General features: G+C 40.5%; 1 protein-coding gene across 1 annotated transcript in view; it reads right to left on the reverse strand.

Annotated features, from left to right (window-relative positions):
• Positions 1–21,651: 21,651 nt before the first annotated feature.
• Positions 21,652–23,683, reverse strand: part of KCNK13 (potassium two pore domain channel subfamily K member 13) — a 49,021-nt gene continuing 46,989 nt past the window's right edge. Inside the window, exon 2 of the mRNA XM_064714973.1 lies at positions 21,652–23,256. Coding sequence (XP_064571043.1) covers positions 22,364–23,256 — 893 coding nt within the window. The 3' untranslated portion in view covers positions 21,652–22,363. The remainder of the gene's footprint in view (positions 23,257–23,683) is intronic.

Genomic DNA, 23,683 nt, shown 5'->3' on the forward strand with positions numbered 1-23,683 from the left:
GGCTGCAATTCACTCCTTGCATGTCCCTGGTCAAAGCACCTCTTGCCCTACCTTGTCCATGGCTTGCCTGCTGGTGGGACACAGTGTTTGTGAGCAAGGGCTGGATGCAGCAGAATGAGCAAGGATGCTTCCTGAAACCAGGTCTGCCTTACCTGCCAGAGCTGGAGGTGCCTCTCCATATCTTGGAGGTGTTCACTAACCAAACACTGCTTCATGAAGTGAGACTGGGGAGAGCTTTTAATGTGGTCTAGTCATTAAAGAGCACTGGCCCAAAAATTGAGTTAAAAGGGAATCCAGTTACATAAAATATTAGCTGTTGTCTTGGTTTAAAAATACAGGTGTCTGCTAAGGAAGGCAGGAGCCTCTCTTGAAATGGAAAATGTAAGCCTCCTCCCTCTGAATTATTATAACTTTGAAATTAAGGGGGATCTCAGGCAAAGATATAGGAGTAGAAATAACAGTTTTTCATTAGGAAAAATAAAAATTAAGTAATACAAAACAACACTGACAAAGTCAGAATACAACCTGACACCCAGTGGGTCAGGCTGTTGGTAGCAGTCTGATTGGATGGTGGCTGCAGGCCTCCTGGAGTGACAGGTGTGGTTCTGTTGGAGCAGGGATCCTGTAGAAGGTTTCAGTTTTCCTCTGAAAGTCCAGTGGTGGTGTAGATGGGCTCTTCTGGGAATTCAGAGAGAAAAGGCTGGCTATGGTGTTCCAAATCTTAGATTATATCCAGTTAGGAATGCATGGCTCCTCCCTCAGGGCAGAGCTCCTCAAAATGGGATGATGTCATTTTACCACTCATGCAGTGAGACCCAGTGGCCCATTAACAGAAGATATCTCCCCAGAGGGAGGATTGGCTGTGGAAGAGATAAAGAAAACTGCCCCACCTGTTAGGTCCAACTAACAGAAGATAACTGTACCCCCTCTAACAGATGGCAATGTAATACACACCCCGGCCACATCTTGCATTTGCAACCTAACACAGCTGTCTTTGAAGCCTCAGGGAGAAAAGTTAGGTTAATTTTTCCCCCCATTTTATCAGTAAGCTGCTTGTGAGGCTTTGACCTGATCTCATCATTAATGTAATTGCTGTAATCACTCCTGACACCTAATACACACACTTTCTTGCATTGAAAGAAAAGTATAAAATAGTGGTCTTAAAATTATTTCTGAAATGCAGGTTGGTTCTGTTCAAGCAACTGCTACCTTTACTCTCTGCAAGGCAGAAAGCCTCGTGGTGTTTTTTCCAGAGAACCTGGGATTAGAGAGAGACAGCCTGGCCCCTCTCAATGCTTCTGCCCTCAGGTCATGGCTGCTTCTGCCATACACTCCTCAGAAATATTCTGTGACATCTGCAGCTCCTCCCAGAGCTTGCCCTACACTGCAGAGCTCCTGATTGTGACTGGCACACAGCAGAGACAGCTTGGGAAACCATGGTGTAAAATTAAGGAGTAGAAGTCCAGAGTAACAACCTGCAACACTGATAATGCTCATTAACACACCTCACTTATGATTTTTGTCTACAGTAAATTATGACATACTGCAAACATGGGACTAAGTTTTAATGAACAAGTGCCAAAACCACCCCCTTCCCACATGTTAAAATTGGAAAGCTGAAGTGATAAGCAATGACTATACAGTTGCTGGGGCTCAGGGGAAACATAAAACATATCACTGTACGTCTTTCCCAAGGACTGTCACAGGAGCTTAAAGTCTTCTCATTCAACCTAACATTAGTCATCTGCCAGTTTCATTACCCATGAACAAAACCTGGAACAGCATGTCTTGTTCGAGTAGTAATATAAGGTGACTTTATAGCACAGAACAAATAATGCTGAACTGCAAATATTTTTACTAAAACTTTCTTAGACCAAGAGCCAAAGCTGAGAAAACTTGCCTGGAACCAAGTACTGCTGGCAGACTGACCCAGCACACCAGTGTTACAAGTGTTGGTGCCTGACACAACTTCCAAAGCTGTGTGGAACCTTGGTGTGTCTCACATTACAGTGTCAGCCTTTCAGCCCCAAATCACCCACACAGTGTGTATGTGTACACACATTTCTGTACTTCTTGGCAGTGATCCAAAGCTACCTATTCTGGTTTTTTATTACTTCAGGGTAACACCAAAGAGGACAGAAGAGGTTCTGTAGCAGGTGACATACAGTTTATTGCTCCAAGAGCAATAAACACCTTCAAATCCCTCCAAATGGGTCATCTGCACCCTTTTTCTATATGTGGAACAATGTCCTACTGTTACTTAATGTATGGCTGTGCCATACAGTTTGTAATGAAAAAATTTTTAAAAACTTTGAGGCTGAAGATTTTGCAGGGTCAAGTCCCGTTATCCTCAGACTGCAAGTGACCCTGGGCTGCTCATCAGTGCACTGTAGGCACTGTTCCCAGCCATAAGGAGGATCCTTTTTCTCTTCTTGAATACTGTGGTGGCATTTGTCATCAGGAAATCTGAGCAGTGGGAAGTGCATAAACATCAAAATCAAGTTCCAGCTTTCCTTTGCCACTTGCAAGGTTACCTTAATCAGTATATTGCTGATTGATGTACATCAGTATATTGCAGATTGATGTACACATGAATCTGATGGTTTCATGCCCACCACGCTATTAATTTTAGGCTTAAGCTGGGACAGAATGAGAACATGCAGAAAAGACAGTTTCAAAGCAATAAACCTGTCCTTTGGATGAAGGGTGTGCATCTATTATACCATGAGAAGTCAGAAAGCAAATAACTGAAATATACAGTACTGTCAGACACCTTAAAATGAAATTATTAATAATTTAGTCAGAGTTCATAAAACTTAGGTAGTTTTTTTATATGAAGGATGCCTTAGAAGAAGAAAATGAAATACCTTTGTTCTTTTCACTACTGCTGCTATCAATTAATTAAGTAGTAACTATATGTCATCTTGTCTTACTTTGTTACCAACTTGGGAAAGCATTTAGCTAAAAGAGATATAGGTGTTTACATAGGTGTAATAGAAAAATATTAGTTAGAAATGTTTGAAACATCCCAGTTTTAGGAGCACAGGCCTTATTCTGCACTGTTTTTCTCCTCAAAAAAAAAGTGTTGCTCCACTCAACCCATGAAAGTCTAATACAAGGTTTACACAGAACAAAGTAAAACAGTAATATCCATCTGAACATGACAATTTGATATTAGATGGGGCAATATTCTAAGCAATATACACGGTGCTGTTCCTTGAAATAAGCGACTTTCTAAGTGAAAGGCATTAAAGAGACAGCTCCCAGATAAGCAAACTATTTCATAATTACTGATTAATAGAATTCAGTCACTCTTCTCTAAGGCACCTTGCACTGGTTACTGCCAGACACAGGTTTGATACACCATTCATCTGCATTCCAGTATGGTATTCTTCTCTCCCCACAAAGATAAAATAAAATCCTAGTTTTTTATTCTGGATTTTTTTTAGGGGAGTGACTATACTAAATGAGACAAGGCATTGGAGAATTTATGGATTTTAAGTTTTTGTTTCAAGATGCTCCCTACCACCTCTTTACTTCAAATGCATTAAAGTTATAATAGAAATTATTTAACTACACTTCAGGGAATAATAAAAGAAAATATCACCACATTTAAGAATTTCCACCATTAAAAGGCATTGGAAATTGGATTTTATGCAGAGCAGAAGAAAATCGTGATAAAATTTTCCTAAGCAAGTCTTGACATTCTCTAAAATACAGAAAGGCATTATTTTAAGAAAGAGACTGACATGACAACAGATTTTGAACCCAGACATGCGTCTGTTGGAGTTGGATAGCATTATCATGCCCAGGATGCCTTTATACAGCTTAATTGAGTAACAACAGAAGCAAAGCTATGACAGGCACCAGCACTAACTGCACAAGCCTGCCAGAAAACTTTAATATTAACTCTTGCATCTAGGGCATGCCACAATGTTTGCACTGAAATTGTGATTCAGTCTCACTTGGCTGAGTGGGAAGGGGGTTGCTACAGTGACCATAATGACAGAACTGATAGCAGACCTCAGATGCAGTGACCTGCAGCCCTTTAAGCATGATTCCATCATGTCCAGCAGGGTAATGAAGAAAAAGGTAAAACACAGACAAAATGTAAATCAGCTTCTTTCACATTTCATTAACTAGCTGAAGAACAATTCACAGAGAAGTGGTGGTTCTAGAAAATCAGAGGCCTGAGATGTCCCATCTGTTGGAGCATCGCCTGATTTCCAGAAGGCAGGCTACTCTAGAGTAAACATTTTCTTCCTTTCTTTTATTGCAGCTGTATTAAATCTTAATACTTGTATAAAATATTTGAACAATCACAGTACAACAGCTTGGGCTCTTATGTAACCTAGCAGGTGAAATACCAGGTTTTCAAACCCCATTCATGGGGAAAAAAGTGTTTGTATATGAAAAATGAGTTATCAGCAATATACTCCTTGGGAAAAGGAAGAAATCGATTTGAACACTTGGGGTACAGGGGCAATGTCAAGTTCGACCTCTTTCAAGAGCCATGTATAGTTCCAACCATAGGAACTGTAAACCACAATCAAGGCTAGCAGTAAGAAATTTGGTGGGTTTTGTTACTTACTTGTGACCATTTGATTAGCATCCGATTCTTATAACTAAGACAATTAAAATGTTGGGGTTTTTTTCCCTTGTCAATGTCCTGTTCTGTTAGGCTTGCATTATCTGAGAAGATAATTAAGGGAAAAAGTAAGTATCAAGCCCTAGATCACTGTGACACCAGGAGCTGGCTCTGAGCAGAGGCAGCACCAAGAAGAGCATTCCCTCCCAGAAGGAGCTGTGTGGGCAGAGCACAAACACAGCAGCAGAAGTGGGCAATGAAGCTGGTGGGTGTTGTAGTGTGTTGTTAAGTTTTTTGTATTACTCCCCCATTTTATGTATTGTTTCCCCCCCGTTCAATGTAAATGGTTCTGCCCTCCCCAGTTTTCCCGCCGTAGCCCTACTGACAGTTATGTTACCATGGTTACTCCTGCCCTTGCTTGTGTCGGTTACCTAAGTTATATAATTTCTCCTCCCCCTTACCTCCTTATAAGTAAACTTTTCCTCCTCCCTGGGCCCAGTCCATCACCCCCCCACTCCTCCCAGTTTTCCAGAACCTACTTCTCTCTGGGGGTTGTGGTTGGCTGAGGTCCCGGGGCTCCTCCTTTACCTTGTATTTATTGGTTATCCCCGTATGTCAGTTATGTTAAGTTAATTCCTTCACCCTTCCCCATTGGCTCACTGTAAATCCCTCCCTCATACACCCCCTTTCTTTAAAACTTTACTTCTCCCGCCCCTCGAAGCTACTTCCCTGGTTGGTTGCTCCTCTGTTGGTTCATCTGGAACACCAATAAACCAACATTAACCCCCGGTGTAGTGTCCTGCTCCTTCCTCGTCTATTCAGCAGTGAGAGCCTGTCCGCAGCCAGCACCGCCCAAGGCCATTCGACGCCGAGGGCTGCTGGCAGGGAATTGCAGCTGGGCGTTGGCCCTTGCCCTCAGCTAGCCGGACACTGACCCTTTGGGCCACATACGCCTCGCCGCAGGTGGGGATGAAGACTGAATGACAAATGTCACCAGCACAACAATTAGAGGTGGAAACATGACATTTAAGTCTGGCTTAGCAACCTCCTTGTTCATACAGGGAAGGGATGTAGAAAGGTTTGGGAACACGTTGAGAATACAGCTGGACTGAAGAGCTGCTGCAGGTATGGTCTGTAGCTGGCAAGGCCAGGGAAGGTTTGAGATGTTGGCACAAGTATGGAACCGTTGAAGGAGAGGAGGTGGCCCACCTATGGATTGGAACGAACTGGAACTGAAGCAGTCAGCTGCTACTGTTTAACCACAGTTAGCAGAAAAAGGTGTTAAATACTATCGATCAATAAATGAGACCTTCAAACTGGTAGTTCCAAATTGCCTGGGTTAACCACAGACAGTCCAGCACTCACCAGCACAGCTCAGCTGCCTCTATATGAACACATATTTGAAGACCCAGTTACTTAATGGAACATCCATGAGGGACAAGCAGCAGTTTCCTTCTGAAGGGTTCATTTGAGAGCAAAGCCCACAAATGAGTGATTTAGTAAGAGCTGAAATTATCACCCTCCTCTTATGAGTTCCATTTTGTATTTATCAGAGCCAAGCTGCTCTCTGAAGGCTTGCGTCTTTTTCTTTAGACTCAGATAATTTCCCCCATGAAAATGTTCAGTTGAGCCACTTGAGATTGATGAGAATTCTGAGTCTTTTCAGGAAGAGATGTAGCTGCTATAATTGGTGAACAGAAATTGCAGGGTCTTACTTTGATAAGCAAAGACAGTCCAGGCTGCTGGGGAGAAAAATAATTTCTATAGCTCATTGGCTTCAATATAGCTTTGAATCTTCCTTGTTTCATGCTCCGAAGAGGTGGCCTGACAAGACCTAGGGATGTTAACCAGTCCCTGTTTTTGTCACAACACTTGCACTAGTACAATGATTAGCACAGAGTCACTTGGCTGTTTCAAGTTCTGATCCTTGCTGACCTGACCTTTAGTTTTAATGTCTTAAAAGCATTTTCCTGTTCACTCTCCATACCCCTACAACCACAGCCTTGTCTAGCATTCCTACCCACAACCCATATTCAGTGTGTCTGCTAAAAGTGGAGTTTGATTTAATTTCCCTCAGATTGATCATTTTGTTGGCTTGAATGTTTCCCTACCAAATGGCCACAAGTCACTCCAGAGAAACACCATTATGACACAAATGCAAACCACTTAATACACTTTATCCAAGTGTGGATGTAACTCATTACTGTCCATGGTTAAATTTGATCCCTCACTCCCTGAGAGAAGTAAGGTGAAGTGGTGAAGAGCCAGTATTCTCAGAGTTCTGAGATTCATCCATCAAGATAACACCTAGCAACAAAAGATAAATGTCTTTATTAAGAACACCAAAAAACCACCTGCACTGTGGTGTTTTTTAAAGAAGGTGCTAGTCTAAACACTCTTGCAAGAAGCAGAATATCTAGAAATAACCTTGCAGCTTTGTGACATATTCTCAGAATATTAGAACTATTATAGATCAAAGCTATTTTTAAAAAAATCTGTAGTTAAAGTAGTGCTGCATTAGGGGTAATTGTATACAGAAAGTGTCTGATTATACACTTAATGGCCAGATGTCATTCTTTTAATGGCCTTTTGATATTGGAAACTGCATTTGAACTTGCTCTTATATTTTTGCTGCAAGTGGAATTGCTCAACTTTGTGTTATCTTACTGGAGCAAAGTTAACTCCTAGTGCTCAAGCAAAAGGTAAGTCCCAGATGACTGTGACATGCATGGTGATGAGCACAACATGGGACATGGATTTGTTAAAAAGCTTACAGGTAAGTGGCACTGTCATCACTTTTCCTACTGCAGATGCTTTTGTTACTTATAGCTTCAGGACTTGAAATTATAAAGTAATTTTAAGTACTTTTACCATCAAACTTTTCTGCTACCAAATCATTAAGGGAAAAGAATTCTCAAAGTTGGGAAAAGAAATTCATAGTAGTAAAATCAGTGGGTAAGTGAAAAAAAGATTATGCACAGTGAACATATTAAAATTTCTTTAGAGCTAATATAAAGTACACACATACATGTAAGACATATAATCACAAAATTTTCAAATGTAGTTCAGTTGAATATGTCCCTGAGACATACCTCAATTATTCCTCTTGCACAGTCTGGTCTGTGAGCTTATACTGGAGATTTCAGTTCAGCCTCATTTCCGAGAATATGAGAAACCTTACATAGTGCTGCTGTTTAATCTATTTAGTATTATTCTCTTAACATTTGGCTACCATCCCAGGAAAATCACATAGGTAAGGGAAACATTTGTAAAATAAAGGTGAAACTTTGGAGGAGTTAATTCAAATAAACTAAATGGGACGAATTTCAGGAATCTTTGAAAATCCAGTTGCATAAATTCAAGGAACTTTTAACATATAGAAATTGTTTTTACTGCAGTATGACTACCCATTGCAAATAAATCCACTGCTAGCTGTTAATTAGCTGTCTGGACAACAATAGCAGTGAAAACACAACCCATAAACACATTATCAGACTGCCTGTACATAGGGCAATTGCATAGGCAGAATCCCCAGGCACTCTGTGTTTTGGCTCTTGGCTCACAATAAAAGCCAGACTGTCAGATCTTTATTCTGGCGTTTTCCCTGCTGCAGTCATTCCTGAACCTTCTCACCCACACATGCTCCAAATCTCCTCAGTGTTGTTCCTTTTACAGTTACTTTCTTCTGGAGGGCAAACAAAAACACCCATGCTTTTGGACCATGTGCATATAGACTTGCAAAGATGTGCACTCCAAAATGGCATAGACATTAACTGTCAGCTCCAAAGAAAAATGCTAAACTTTTGTCTAAGGCAAAAGACTTGAAGTAAAACCCATAACTCAAAATAACTTTCTCTTGTAGCTGTTCCCAGAGGAAATAAAATTATTATTCTGTATTTTTGGCAAATAAAGAATGGAAAGGAGAAACATGTTCCCTTATTCTTTTTGAGGTCGTATGTCCCATCACAAATTCCATTTAAGCAGGCTACAAGAACCCTGGTGTAATAATGAGGGATAAATGGAACTTTCAATCATGTCCTTTTCAATCAAACATTTTAATTTGGAAGCTGAAGACTGAAGTACAGGAAACTCATTCTGCTCCTGGATATTAGATAACTAATTCATAAGGGTGCCACATCTGCTATATGCAGGAGGAAGAGGGAGCATCATAAAGGCAGAGGAACTGCCAGTGCATTAAATGGTAAATTTACATAAATGTCCTTAGATTTCTATCCATCAACACATGTAGACTTCCTCTGAGCACAGCTTCTGACCTTCAAATCAAAAATAATGGTCAAGAAAGGTAAATGAGACTACTTGCATCTATTTTCATCAGCAACAAGTGGTTTTAAATTATCAGTGTCATGGACATGCTATGAAAACCTCTGAGACAATCAGAAGTAACAGGAAGTAATCAGTAAATTGGGGGAGTATAAAAAGTAAAATATAGGACAACTTTAGCAGAGAGTGTGTGAAACTTGGTAAGAAGCACAATTCTCCCCTCAAATGCTCTCAGTGTTGGTATAAAAAATATCTTATCAAAAGTTAGTTTAATCAACCTGACTACTCCTTGGAGTACAATAAGGCTTTCAGGCGTTATTAGAGTAACCATACCATAAAATGAACAAAAAACCATCCAAAATTTGCCTCACAACTTCATTAGGACTTTACTAATAAGCACTAGAAGAAATCAGTCACCCAATAAATATCAGAAGTTTGACTTGAAAAAAAAATGGCAGAACTTGTGATTATTGCATCTGAAGACTGAGATTCTTGTAACTGACAAACTGTAAAAAAACCCAGCAAAAGAGGATGCTGCCTAAAGGAATATAGGTTAGAATGCAAACAAATGAAGAGTACAAAATCCATAGAATGGTCTCTTCTGTTCTCTTCCATTCTCATGGCAGTGCACTGCCCTTGTCTGCAGGTCTGATCCTTTGGACAGGCTTTCAATTCTGACCCTTGAGTTGACTGGAATGGATGAAGATCCAGCACCTGGAAGGCTGGATACCAGACCTGGGGTCTGAACATATCAAAAGGAGTAAAAGGGCAGAGCATGAATCTTCCAAACCTGGAGCTTCCCAGAGCTCCTCTAGTCTCCTTGGCACTGATATAAAGGCAGGGCAATATCAGGCAGTGACAAGCCAGTGTCATGTACTCAATGCTTTCAATATCAAACGAGCCTGATGCTCAGGGTAAAGCACAGCAGCACTTTTCTAGCAGAGCACCTGGTGGTTGGTATTGATTGTACTGGAAATGAGGAACAGGGAAGAGTAAATTGAAAATAATATTAAATTCAAGGGTACTGACAGTCAACAAGCAAAGAACAACAAGATTCACACTGACATTTACATGTGTTTGTGTTTGTTTCAGCCTGGTAAGTACCTACCAGGCCTGCTATATTATCAGTCCATCATGCTGCAGACAGTGTGCTACTGTCAGGATTAAATGGTGCTTTTTTTTTCCACCTAACACAGCAGAGTCTTTCACCACCCCAGCTATTTACTAAAATATATCACATAGAAGTTTAGGCCCTAGAACAAACTCTCTTCTGGTTGAAAAAACCCCCCAAAAAAAAGTACATGGAAGCATCCCTAACAGACCTTTCCCCCACCAGTTTGCTTAATTTTCCTTTGAAATAATTTTTTTTTTTTTTGCAACTTACTAATTGGAGAAATGTTCTATACTATAGTTTTTGTAAGATATAGCCTAAAGGAAGCAGATCATGACTCTGTGACTGAGACACTAACCTGGGGTGTAGTAGACTGCTCTTTAGAAGAACAAAAACTAGGTCTGATAATTTGTTTCCAACAGGAATTTCGATCTGAATACTTGTTACCTCTTTACACAAAGTCAATGCCAGCATTTTCCTGTGGGATTTATCTTGTACTGAGCAAAGCAAGAGGAGACTAAATCCAGTTACAAAGAATCTGTAAAACATAACCCCCCAGGTTATGCTCCAAGAACAACATCATTTACTACCCATGTGGAACATGAATTCTCCCTTCACTCTCCACTGATAGTGTTTGTCAGGAGCACAAACTCAGACACAAGAATAGCTTTGGAAAAAATAGAACTGGAGACATAAAGATAATCTTAATTATAGCAATGGAGTTTCAGTGAACAGAAGCATCTGCCTTTGGGCAGACAGCACACATGGAGCCTGTGCGTGGGTCTGATGCCTCACACCAGAAGGGACAAGAGTCTCAATCAGCCATGTGCTGAGACCATGGCAGTGCTCAGACAAGCTCCTTTAACACCCCAAAAAGGCCTTTGGAAAAAACCCCAATGTGTTTCCCAAAGTCTGCTGGATTGTAGTGTTAAGCAGGTGGTCATTTTGGTCAGTGTTATCTGGAAAAAGACTTAATCCACATGATAACTTCACTGCCTTTCATTGAAGAGAAAACTATCAGTATCTCAATTTTTCAAAAACCATCTCTGGGCAAGAAAATAAATGGATTGCATGCTATTAATACTCTCACAGCTTCTCTGTTTGCAGGAGACAAATTTGGTGATGATACTGCTGAATGCTGGATATTGGGTATCCAGTGAGGTATTTGATTAGGCTGTCATCGTGAATAGGAAGAAAGGGGATGGAGAACCTGCCCCAGGAACATGCAGCGGTCTCAGCACCCAAATTACTGGTGGGACAGTGAAATCTGTGTCAGAGAAAGGGCAGGTGGCCCAAGGCAAAGCCTTTCCTGCTACCATGATGGGTAGCTGCATGTGTACTTTGGGGTTGTGGTGCCAAGGAGGCCCACAGGACAAGTGGCTGCATGGCTGGAAGCCTGCTCCTTGGGAAAATCAGGGCTGGATAACCATGAAAACAAGTTGCAAGAGTAGGGAAAACCCTTGCAGCCCTCATGGGATGGGCTGGGCATGCCTTGAAACCCTCCAGGAGTGAAAGGGCCCCAGGTCTCTGTGCAGAGAGGGAAGCATGTGGTGGCTGTGTTCCTTTCGAAGGAGGCATTTGGGGTGCCATGGGCACATTCCCCCCTTTCTGTGGAGCTGGGGGGTAAGGGGACTGTCAGAGTGGGCTAGTGTTGGAAACAGCTGCTGTTTTAAGCAACCAATGGAACTTGGCTGAAAATAACTTTTGTTCAAATTAACACTTAAATAATCTAGATATTTTGGAAATTTTATTTGAGGATCCTAGACTGTTTAAGATATTCAAGTCCTTTTCTTCCCTTCAAAAGAATACTCTGTTCCTGTAATAATAACTCAAACACTTTGATTATCATGCATTCTCCTGCTGCAGTTTACCACAACAACAGGATTACCATGCATTTGCTTACACATTTCTTAAAAACCAGGCCTAAACATTTCCACTTTAGCATGCCATCAGAAAGGAGACCAGTGATTCCCTTCTAAAAGTCCCAACATGCATCCAGTCTTTGACGTCCAGTGTCACTTCCTAATGGTAGTAAGAAGATGAAGGGTATGTTTAGTCAAATCTCATCACTTTCCTCTCTGTGGTCCTGTTCTACATGGTCTCTGTGGTTTGTTATTATTATTAACCTGTATTTGCCTCCAGAGGCCCCATTTAGCTCTGTGCTGGAAATTGCCTCCTGCAGTTATTGCTGCTGCCAAACAGTTGTGCTACAACTCCTCCCATGAGCCCATTCAAAGTTGATCAAAATGAAGAGACTGATGACTTTACTGTACTGACCTATTTCATACAAGGCTGATTTTGTATATTTAATGTGTAACTCCCCAGGGTTCAGAGAGGGAGCAGCATAAGTTCCCTCCAGCAAGCCTTAGCTCAGGGCAGCTTTCCTGCAAGAAGGATTTGCTTATGATGGGTACCTGATATGGGCACTAAGTGCATTTAACACCTTCTTTTTTCTGTTAGAAAAGCATTTCCTTGGATGATAAGCCAAGATGCCTTAAACTAATGAATAATGAACTCCCTCACATTCGGCATGTACACTATAAATCCACAAGGTTTGTTTGGGAATTGAAGCAAGGAAGTTTCTACCATCTACTGGTCACAATTTCTTGCTGTCCTTAAGGAGATCAATGTTTGAAAAAATATAATCAACAGCCTGACACATCAAGGGAAGAATGTTCTTGAAAAACCTTTTCGTCACACACACAAAAATAGTTGTTTTGTGTTTCAGTACTTGTAGCCAGTAAGGTTAAATATGTCTAGCATAATTCCACTTCAAATAGGATTTTATATATAAAATTAAAATAATATTTATGGAAAAATATTCCATGCTGATGTTGGACTTCTTTAAAATGGATTTTAATCAGTAGAATGGAAGTACATGCTGTGTTTTACACATGTGTTGGGGATTAGGATTTTTACTTTTGTTTCTTTCTCTCATGGAATTTTGTCCCATCTGTTGCTAAGAAACAATAACTACTGTTCTTAAGAGAACAAAAGATGTGACTGGGAGGAAGAGGAGAGGGAAGGTACAGGTGGTTACTTTCTTACCTGTGGGGTTCTCTCTTAGGAAAGTCCAAGATACCTGAGATTTTGGCCAGGTGGTGATGGGCTGGGCTGGGCTCCTTTCCCTCTCTCGTTTTCCACATCAGAGGAGGCACGGACGGTCTGTGGGTGCTGCCCAGAGGATTCGCTGCCATGATGGAGCTGTTGTCATCCCATTCTGCTGCCATGGTGAGCCTTTGCTCATTAGAGCAGCTGTTGAACTGGGACCCTCCTAACACTCGTTCTGACTGGAAGGGACCCTCACCATCTATTCAGGTGTCTCAGGGAAAAATCCAGGACCCCAACCCACTCCCTCTTCCCAGAGGAGGTGTCTCCCCGATTCCGTGTGGCTGCTGCGACAGAGGAGCCCGGCTGCTGCTGCCAAGCCCTGCTGCTTCCTGCTGCTGTCTCAGGCTTTTTTGCTACACTCAAACCCACACCCCCTGCCTGCTGGGACACTCCATGGCTCCTGCTATAGCTGTGGAGTTTCTGACACATTTCCTTTGCTACTCTGGGGCCTGCTCACCCCTGCTGTCCCAGCTGCTGCTCCGCAGTTCCGGCTGCAGCCCACATGCCCACCCAGCCCGGCCACCATTGCCGCGTGAGGGAGGCCGCGCTCGCCCCGCAGCGCCCCCTGCCGGCGCGGGGAATCATCGCGCCCGCCCTGCCCGGCCGGGAGCCAGCAGCGCCCCCGCTGGCCGTGAGCGGAACTGCAGGGACGGGGCAGCGACGCGCCCAGAGGGTTTCAGCGGGTCCCTGGTTGGGTTTGTGGTTGCTGCCACAGCTGCTGTTTGTTTGCCTTAGTAAAGAATACACACACTAGTAAAGAACTGTTATTCCTATCCCCATATCTTTGCTGGGAGCCTCTTAATTTCAAAGTTACAGTAATTCTGAGGGAAGGTTCCCTCCCTTGGCAGACATCAGTCTCTCAAAACCAAGACAATGTGTGAAAGCCAACCCAAGTCCTTCCATCTATTGCCAAAGTACTTTTGTATTTTTCAGCCTGAATTCTTCCAGGTGATCTTTCTATTAGTTTCATCTATATGCTTTACAATATGCTTTACAATATACTTTTACAACTGTAAAAGGACAGAGTGGAGTTTTATGTTGCAGATTTGGCAAATCAAGGTTTACTTTTGTATAATTTTAAAATTTATCCACTGTCCCATCAACTAATCAGTTGTGCAAATTCCCTTGGGATCTGAAACGTAAATATTTTTAGCTCATATCTGACAGCCAGGAATAAAAATATTGCAGCTTATTGTTATTTACACTTGATGAAACTAACACCAAATGAGTGTAAAATTGATTGGGAAACAGTGTTCAGACAACAGTAGGTAGAGACCAATAGTTTAGTTTCAAACAGGAAGAAAGTATCGACTCGGTTTTGCAAAAATAGTGAGTCACTGTTTTTATTACTAACTTGGATGATGGAATACAGGACACAATTTTAGGTCTGAAGATGATTCCAGGCACTCAGGGTGGCAAAGATGCTGAAAGACTAGGATTCAAACCAATATGCATATGGGAAAGAGATCTGGTAAAACCAGAAGTAACTCAATAACCATCCATGAAAGTTGTACATTGGAATAATCACCTACATTATTGGAAGCACTGAAGTTTAGGTAACAGTTTTGAAAAAAAGAATTTGGCATTGATATTATATGAAAAACTGAAGATGAATCAACAGTGTTTTAAAATAGCAAGCATCAGTCCAGACACAGGAACAGCATAGGTAAGCAAGATGAGAAAAATAATCGTGCTGCTCCATGCTCTCTTAACAATATATTTTCTCTGTCTCTGTATCTCATTTTGAGCTCTGTACTTGAAGGAAAAGTGACCAAGAGATGAAGCACAATCTGGAGCACAGTAGAGCAATGGTAGAAAATGTCACATAAGGAAGGGGGTATTTCTAGCCTGAGATAGCAAAGACTGAGATGAGATATTGTAAAAAATACCTTCCTTTCAAAAAGGAGGGGAATATTCTGTTCTCCATATTCAGCAGGGCTCAAATGCAAACAATGTGCCTCAGCTGTAGCAAGGGAGAGATAAATTTAGTGCCCGGGAAAATGTTTAAAATTAAGATGCTCTGCCATAGGTTTGCAATAGGTTGCCTGGGACAACTGTGAAATCTCTAACACTGGAAATTCATTAGAAGCATCACAAAATTCTCCATTCTCTTATCATCATGAGCTGTCGTTTGTGGATTCTAATTCCTGCTATTGCACTGACCTATTGTGTCAAACAAGGTGCTATTGCAAATGCATATATGACCTATTGTGTCAGTGCTATTGCACTGATATGGTGCCAAACAAGGACCAAATCTTCTGCAAATAGGGTGAACCATTTCTGTAGCTTCTGTTGTTCATGCACAGGGCCTTAAAGCCTTAGGAATTCAAAGAAGGTATAAGAGTGAAAGGCAAGGATAGAACCGTGAACAAAGAAGTTTAAATCCTGGCAGATTAAAGGGATTTTTTTTTCAGAGATGCTAAAATATCACAACACTTGTTGTTTACCCTTTGCATCTATGCTGCAATCTGAGGAGGTGTAAGCTCTGTTTGACACCTTCTCAGCTGATGGGGCATTCAGAACTCTCTGTGCCTCACTTGCTTTTCCTCCTGACTTGCTTTGTGTGGTACATATACCATGGTATATTTGGCTAACAGAAGAATTTGATGAACTAAGAAAAAAAGTAAATGTAAAGGAAAAAAAAAGAGGGAGAAAGGTCACTCTGCTGGTGAGGGCTGAGAACAGAAAGCTGAGGGAAAGAACAAGATGACACAAGCAGTCAGCATAAAGCAACTCTCCCTTTCTTTACCCTTGCAAAACTGCAGGAATTTTCATGGAAAATGTGTTATTTGTTAGAGTTTTTTCAGCTGATGAAATGAATGACTACCAAACAATTCTTAGAAATAATAATCTAGGTACTTTCAATTTTAAATTGGTCTTCTTTAGAAGTAGATGATAATTTTGTAGACCAAAAAAAGGTTCCTGGGCAATAACTTATTGCAGAACACAGCACTGCATGAGTAAATTAGTATTTGCACAGCTGATGGTAGCAGCAAAGCAAAAGGCTAGTCACATTTCTTTGGATTATTTTGTAAAGTGAAATTAATACTTGTGCAAAATGCCAGATAAAGAATCCAGAAGCAAAGTCTCCATTGATTTCAGCAGAGCAGAATCCATTCTTGAATCCAGCCAAATGCAATGTGTAGAGCCAAAGTGCCATGGATTGCCAATAGGATCCTGCCTAGGAGCCTATTGCAGACAGACTGACCTTCTCAGGCCCTGCCATCTCAAATAGGACTGCCAACAATAATGATACCTAGGGATCAAAATATCCATCTGCTGCTTATGAGGCTGAGAAAAGCAGCAGTCTGGGTGCTATTTACAAAGAAATTTGTTTAACTTAGAGCTAAGTATTTGCCCAAATGTAATGGTGCAGAGGAAGGTCTGTCACTTTCTCTTGGTAGGGTGTTGTTCAGTCAGTACACTGACTGTACACTGACTGTGAACAGAGTGCTGAAGAAGCATCACCCAGCAAACACTACAGATGGACAGGAACTAGCTAGGCCTGCTTTGGAAAGGAGTGACAGGATGGCATCCAGAGGCATCTTCCATAGCAGATTATTCTGTGCATCTCTGAAATGGTGTTCTGGACAGCATTCTGTCTGTCTAGTTCTGGCCCTGGGCACTAAGTTCAGACAGCAGGACACCCAGAGGTTCATGGCCAGAAATTGCTGCTACTGCAGCACTAAGGACTCTTCTGGACACTACTCAGAGTCTCCCTGACCATTGCAGAGATGAGAACAATGGTGAGTCCAGCCTTTTGAATGCTAACAAACTTAGAACAGCACCCACTGCTCAGACCATCAGCTCATTGCCTCATTTAAACAGAGAAACAAATGCAACTCTAAAGTGCTTTCATTTGAGCTGTGGCTACTGGCTAATAAGACCAAACCTCTTTGGTGAGTTGGAGAAATTACTCTGATGTAAACTTGAGTTAGGATAAAGAGGAGGATTTCTGCAGCTCCAAGCAATACACGTAAAGATTATGTAAAGTCATTTTCATTTTTCTTCATGTGCATCTTTTTCTTCTAAAGATATGAAAAAAGCAAGGTTAAATTTTCTCAGATAAGACTAACAGAAAACACTGACAGTGTTCTATGGCTTTAAAAGGAGGAATAACTTTGAAAAGCATTTTGAAAGATAACATTTGTGAAAACAAAGCCATCTTGCCCTACTGGGAGCTTCTGTATGTACCTAATAGGAAATCCATATGAGTCCAGAAATTGCACCCTTGCTTGGAAAGAGTTGATTCTGCCTTTCATCAACTTCCCCTTTATAGAAAGCTAGACAGCCTGTGGAGAATAATATTTCATTTAAAACATATCTCACTATTGTGCCTCCCAAAATCTTTGCAAATTTAAATTTATTCTATTATCACAAATAATTAAAAATAATGAAAACTGAAGACATATATTAGAATGAAACTAAAAAATCAAAATATAACATAGTGTATTTTTTCTATAAGTTTGTTCTTAGACTTACCTATGCTCTTATAAGTCTGCAGTCATGTGGGTTTTGTGTGGTTTTACATAAAACAGCTCTATAAACACAAGCTATATCAAAAAGCTTCTGACTACTTGGATATGAAGAGTCCTTCTTTGTGATCACAATTTCTCTTAAATCTAATAAGAAATAAGACTATGTTGGTTCACCTTGATGAACAATGGCTTTCATTTTCCTAGTGAAATGTGACCTTTTAGTAATAAGCAGAGTATTGAGTAGATATTGTTGCCAATGCCCATAGATGTTTGGAAAATAAGGAGTAGGGAAGGGATTATGTTCTTCTTTCCTGGATTAAGCATAAAAGTACTGTGAAAATTCTCAAACAGACACATTGTACTTGTGTATTTGGCAGTATTTTCTGCCCAGGGGAAAGAAAACACTTGGTGATTCTCCACAGCTTGTACATGAAATTAGATAAAATAACTGTACTATTTCTTGAAGGATCTAAGAAAGTGCTGTGTTAGCCCAGTGTTAGTAGCCTAAATTAAAACAACAGAAGATTCCAGCTGTATTGCTTGGAAATGCTGACCCTTCTCTAAGCTAAGGCTCACTCAGCTTCTGTTCCCAGACTAGGGATATCAGGGGGTCACACAAAGAGTTCCACTTTCACAGCTGTTGGAGAAGAGTCATCCAAACAACTTAATATCCTCCACCTCCAGATAAAGTTTATTCAAATATAATATTAATCAAGAAGCTCTTTTCCCAACCTAACCTCTTTCTCTTGATCAATTCAGTCAGAGAAATGAAGCTGCTTTATTTTTTATGCCTAGCCCAACCTTCTCTTTGTTCTTCAATTTGTAAATGTGTCAAATATAATTAAAACTGACAGAGGCCAAGAGTAAATCAAACAAAATGTAAACATTGTTTGTGTTATTTGGTTGATGCAAAGCTTTCACCATAAAATGCTTTTAGATAAATTAATTCAGCTATTAGAGTGCTGCAGCACTGAAACTTTGCTCCAACACTTTGAACTTTCCAGGGATACTGTCAGGTCATCTTAGATTCAAAACCTAATACATGGCTGGGGTCCTGAAATTGCCTAAGGGAATCAGGAACCTGACTTCTACTGAAAGTTGCTGTGTGATGGGAAGTTAATTGACTTCCAGCAGGACTTAAATGCCTTTGAAGAGTCTATCCATGTCCTTGCAAAAAGCAGCCCATGTCCTTCATGGACATAAATGAATGTAACTGCTTTCACACCCACCTATCAGCAAAGTGCCTGATGCACACATTTTACAAAACCTAAACAAGACAGAAAACCCTCAGAGCCACCCCTACTTTTATTTGATTGTATTTTGGTTAGCACTAAATATTTCCTTTCAATGTAAAAAAATTATAGTGTTCAATAATGATATTATTAAGTAGTGGCATAATGATAAGGTTATATTTCAGCAGATTACTCCATTAAGGACTTTCAGTTTCAGCCTGGCAGGCCACGACCTGTAGTTTAACCCACTGGTTTTAGTGGTACTCCTGATCTTTTAAAGTGCAGATGCAGAATCTCAATGTATCCAAGATTTTTCCCCAGTCATTTTTGCCTTAAAAACCTCATCCCTATATCTCAATAGCCACCATGAAAATTCATGGCAAGTAACAGAGAAACTCAGTACTTTTGAAAACAGATTTCTGTCTTATTGACTGAGATTTTAGTGTTAAGCAATATGGCATCAAAATTTGCACAGCTTTGAAAATAGATTCCTGACTATTTCCTTTAATTCCTCAATCACTACTTTAAAAAGCAATGCAATAAATGTGATGTTATTCATATTTTTATTGTAATTTATTTTCACACAGGATGGGCATTTTTCATCCCTGCATTAAATCCTGCTTTTTTTTTTGTATGTGTACATCTGTATCTCCACTTGTTTTGCAAATTTAATATCTTGATATTAAAATATAATATTATAGCTCATTATAATCAGAGCTTTTGGGGATTTCTCTCTTCAAGGCCTTTACTAAAAGAACTGTAATACCATGGGACTGTAGTCAGAAATCTCTCTCTCTGATCTTAAAAGTCTTATTTATCCAGAGATATTCTCTAAGAATTCTACAGTCTCCTTGGCAAAGTTACCTCATTCAATGCTGAGTGTGGCTGCCATAAGGGGAACTCAATGACAAAGTGAGAGGTTTCTTAGGGACAGGATGATGTCATGGTACAAGATGGCACAGGGATAGAATGTGCTGGTCCTTCATCTCTGACAATTGACATCTGTATAGAGATGATTATTGCAGCTATTCCCTCGTTATCTTCAGTGGACATGACATCCAACCACAAAACCAGTGCAGAGATCTTGCACCTGGCAGGGCTGACCTGTCTGAGTGAGCAGGTCAGGGCTGATCAATGAAAACAGAGCTAGTGTACACCAAAGATCCCTCACAGCCTTGCCAAGTCTCTTGAATAAAGATTATTTATTAGTCCCTTGCTTTTATAACCATAGATGTGTTCAGACTTATTGAAAATAGCTGACAAAGATTCCTTTGTGGTGATGAGAAACCAGCATTGGTTACCAGAAAGAATGGAACAGAGCCACACAACTGTCTCATGTCTTGAAACCATCTGAAGATCCTCTTAATAGTTGCTGAAGCAATACTATAGGTTAAATCCTATACTATTTCTGCTAGTTGGCAGAGAAATACATCAATAACAATGAGATCTTAGGCTTACAGGAAATGAACAGATGTGTTTCTGAATGAATTTGGAAAGAAGGATACAGAGTAGTACTTCTCTGCTTTATAGCCAAGTATTTTTATTCAATGAGATTAAGACAAAGAAGGCCTTGAGATTTAAAAAAAAAAAAAAGTTGAACAGTGTAATGAATCTTGGGTATTATAATTTCATCTTAAATAGCTCAGTAGCAATTTTTGCTAAAACATACTCCCCTCCAAAAAACCAAACAAAACTGCACTTCTCACAAAAGTTAGGTTTGGAAGCTGATTCAGATTTTACATGGATGCAAATGTGAAAGGACACTGTTAAAACTATTCCATTGCTGCACAGATTAGTTGACAGATATCAGAATTTGGACTTCAATTTGAAGCTTTCCTTGTAATTAAGAACAGCAGGATTTGACTTAAATCAGGAATTTTACCCCTAATAACGTTAAAAGAGCTTGCGATTTTTTCACTAGTTAAGTACATTTGTTGAATATCTTGGGTAGCTTATTATATTAAAGGATTCCAAGCTTTTGTTTTCAAATTCAAATATTGATAAAATTAGTATAAAAATGTTATTCTACAATATTAGAAACCTAAGTGAAAGAACTTTAGGCCAGAATGAAGAAAAAGAATTAACTCCTAACACAAATTAGACTGAAAAGGCAATCTGCATTGTTCTGTATGAGAACCACATAATGATGTTCTAAATTTCCTAATATTGCAGTATTCTGAAAGGCTTTCCAGCTATGAGAAAACATTTAGTCCTGATGCATATACTACTCTTTCCAGGGGATGGGGTCCTTTGTGACCAGTTCTGCTTATTTACACTCTTGTATATTGTTTAGCTTTAATGTGTTGCAAGTTGAAAGAAGAACCAGGAATTCAGCCCAGTCTTCCTTAAATTCTTGCTAGATTTTATGTTAATTTAATTCATTAATTCTCTAGCTACCTAATACAAAGGATGATTTCATTGTCATTTAAGATCACTTCTTTTCCTGTTTTCATGATCTTCTCACTGTTATTATTCTTCTCATTGAAATTTCCTTTCTAGTCATAATGAGCACTCAGAGCGTTTCATTGAGAAAAACAAGGAATTAAAACATTTTCTATTTCCCTAATCAAGACACTGTCATTATTATCACTGAAAGCCAGGGAAACAGATGAAGAATGACAGAGTTACATGAAAGAGAAAAAGGACACTGCCAAAGTGATTCTGTGATCACAGTCATTTATAATAACACTCTGGATGCTGGCGTACTAATTGCATACTAATGCCTGTTGTGTAAACTCAGTTACTAGTTGCATTACAGATGCTGTGCTTCAGTCACAATTGAGGCAAATATGAACAGAAGTTTGGAAAATCCTTGATTGCTGTTGTAGAATAATTCATACCACTCATCATCATGTCAATTTTCAATTTAATCTGACATTTTTGAAGCAGAAAGCCACAGTGATTCAACTCTAGAAGAAAAAGTATCCTTGGAAAAGAACCATGTTTTGAAAATGAAGAAAATAAAAGTACGATAAGTTTTTATCACTTTTGACAGTATCCTATTATAGGAAAGACTAAATAAATTTTAAAGGCAAAATTCTCTCCCCATTCACACTACAACAGCTCCAGAATATACCTACCAACTTTCATACTATTTTCCATTAAATTAGATCTGCAATATCACAAAGGCTGATTCATCTTTTGGTCTCAGATAAGTCACTTCCAGGAAACAGGCATGACGAGAGTAAGACAGACAGCTCTAAACAATCTCTGAATTGAGAATGTGTTCAGTAGACACACTTTGTTTCTTCTCATCCCACAGATTTCTTATCCTGAAATCTGTATGTCACATAATGGAGAAGAACAGGACATAGAAATTTTATCTGAAGGCTAAATTAAAATCCTCCTGCAGTAACCTGCTTGAGGAGCTGGGACTGGTACAATGCAAAAACATTAAGTGACAGCCCCCAAAAAAGTCAAGAGGTCTTCCATCAGGAGGTATGCTCTCCACATGATCCCACCCTGAGGTGGTGCTCTCTCCCTAGCTATTTCACTTGATTCACGTTGTTTCAATACCTGTTGAAATGGTTCACACTGTTTCATTGCTATTACTGTCATTATTTCACCTATCCACACTTGTCTCTGCCAGTCTGTTATTCATAATTGCCAGGGCTCCAACCCCACCAGAGAATCCGTTTTGCTTCGAGTTAGAGCTCATTTGCCTTGGATACCCATTAGCAGTTTCTGACAGCTGTTTCTGCATGATAGCCAATGAGACTTTATTGGAGGCCAGGAAGTCTTTCATGGAGATCATCTCCCCTGACAGACGGCGTCCGTCCGTGTCGCTCTCGTTGACACCGTCGGTCTCGATGGAGATGTTCCTCCGGCTGCGCACATTTCCCGGCATCACCACGTTCCTCCGTGAACGAAATAATCTTCTTTGGCACCTGTGGCAGCACTTGCAGGCCAATTTCTTTAATATCCAGTTTATGGACTGCTTGATGACTATAGAGATCACATTAAATAAGGAATAGATGCAGCACACCCCCATGAGTATGAAGACAAAGTTGCCAAAGCGGTAAAGGCCCTGGCTCTCATACCTGACGTTCTGGCTACTGACCAGATCACCAAAACCAATGGTGCTGAAGGCCACAAAGCAGAAGTAAAGTGAGTCAAAGTAACTCCACCCTTCAATCGGTGTGTACATTGCAGAGGCACAGCAGGAAATGATGAGGGATGCTACACATAAAATCAGCATTACATAGTACACAGAGGGCTTCCAGCCTGCCAGGCTGTCCACCTCGGAGCTCCCCGAGCCCCGGCGGCCGTTGTGAGGCAGAACCCCCTTCCTCCTCAGCTGTCTCTCGTGGCAGGACTTCATCACGTAAGCTATGACCGTGATCAAGCGCTCCAGGAACAGGTTAAAGAACAAAATGGTCCCTGCACATCCTATAAGGCCGTAAAATATCAGAAAAATTTTGCCTCCAACGGTGGCTGGGGTGGTCATACCAAACCCTGGAAGACAAAAAGGAACAGTTGAAAAAATAAATCTGTAGGTGCCATGTTAGGACTTTCATCACATGCAAAATGGATGAACTGGTAGCAAATCTTCATGGTACAGCTCAGCTTTGAGAAAAAATACATTCTCCCCAGATGTCACCCACTTGTGCTTGACTATATCTGAGCTGTAAGGGGAAGGAACACATGCCAGCATTTCCTCCAGAATCAGAATGAAACAAAAAGCAGAACAAAACACATGGACAGGAAAAGAGAGTTTAGAGGAGGCCTGAATTTTGGTTTGGTTGCTAGGTTCACTCTTTCTCTCTTTGTGCTTTGGATTGCTTCCAGGCTTTGGGGTTATTGCAGCTGCTTTCTTCTGTCTGATCCTTTTCTGCACCATGGCTCTGTCCCAGGGGTGGCTCCCGCCTTTCACAGATCCATC

This window comes from Zonotrichia leucophrys, chromosome 5 (assembly GCF_028769735.1).
Source record: "Zonotrichia leucophrys gambelii isolate GWCS_2022_RI chromosome 5, RI_Zleu_2.0, whole genome shotgun sequence".
Taxonomy (NCBI): domain Eukaryota; kingdom Metazoa; phylum Chordata; class Aves; order Passeriformes; family Passerellidae; genus Zonotrichia; species Zonotrichia leucophrys.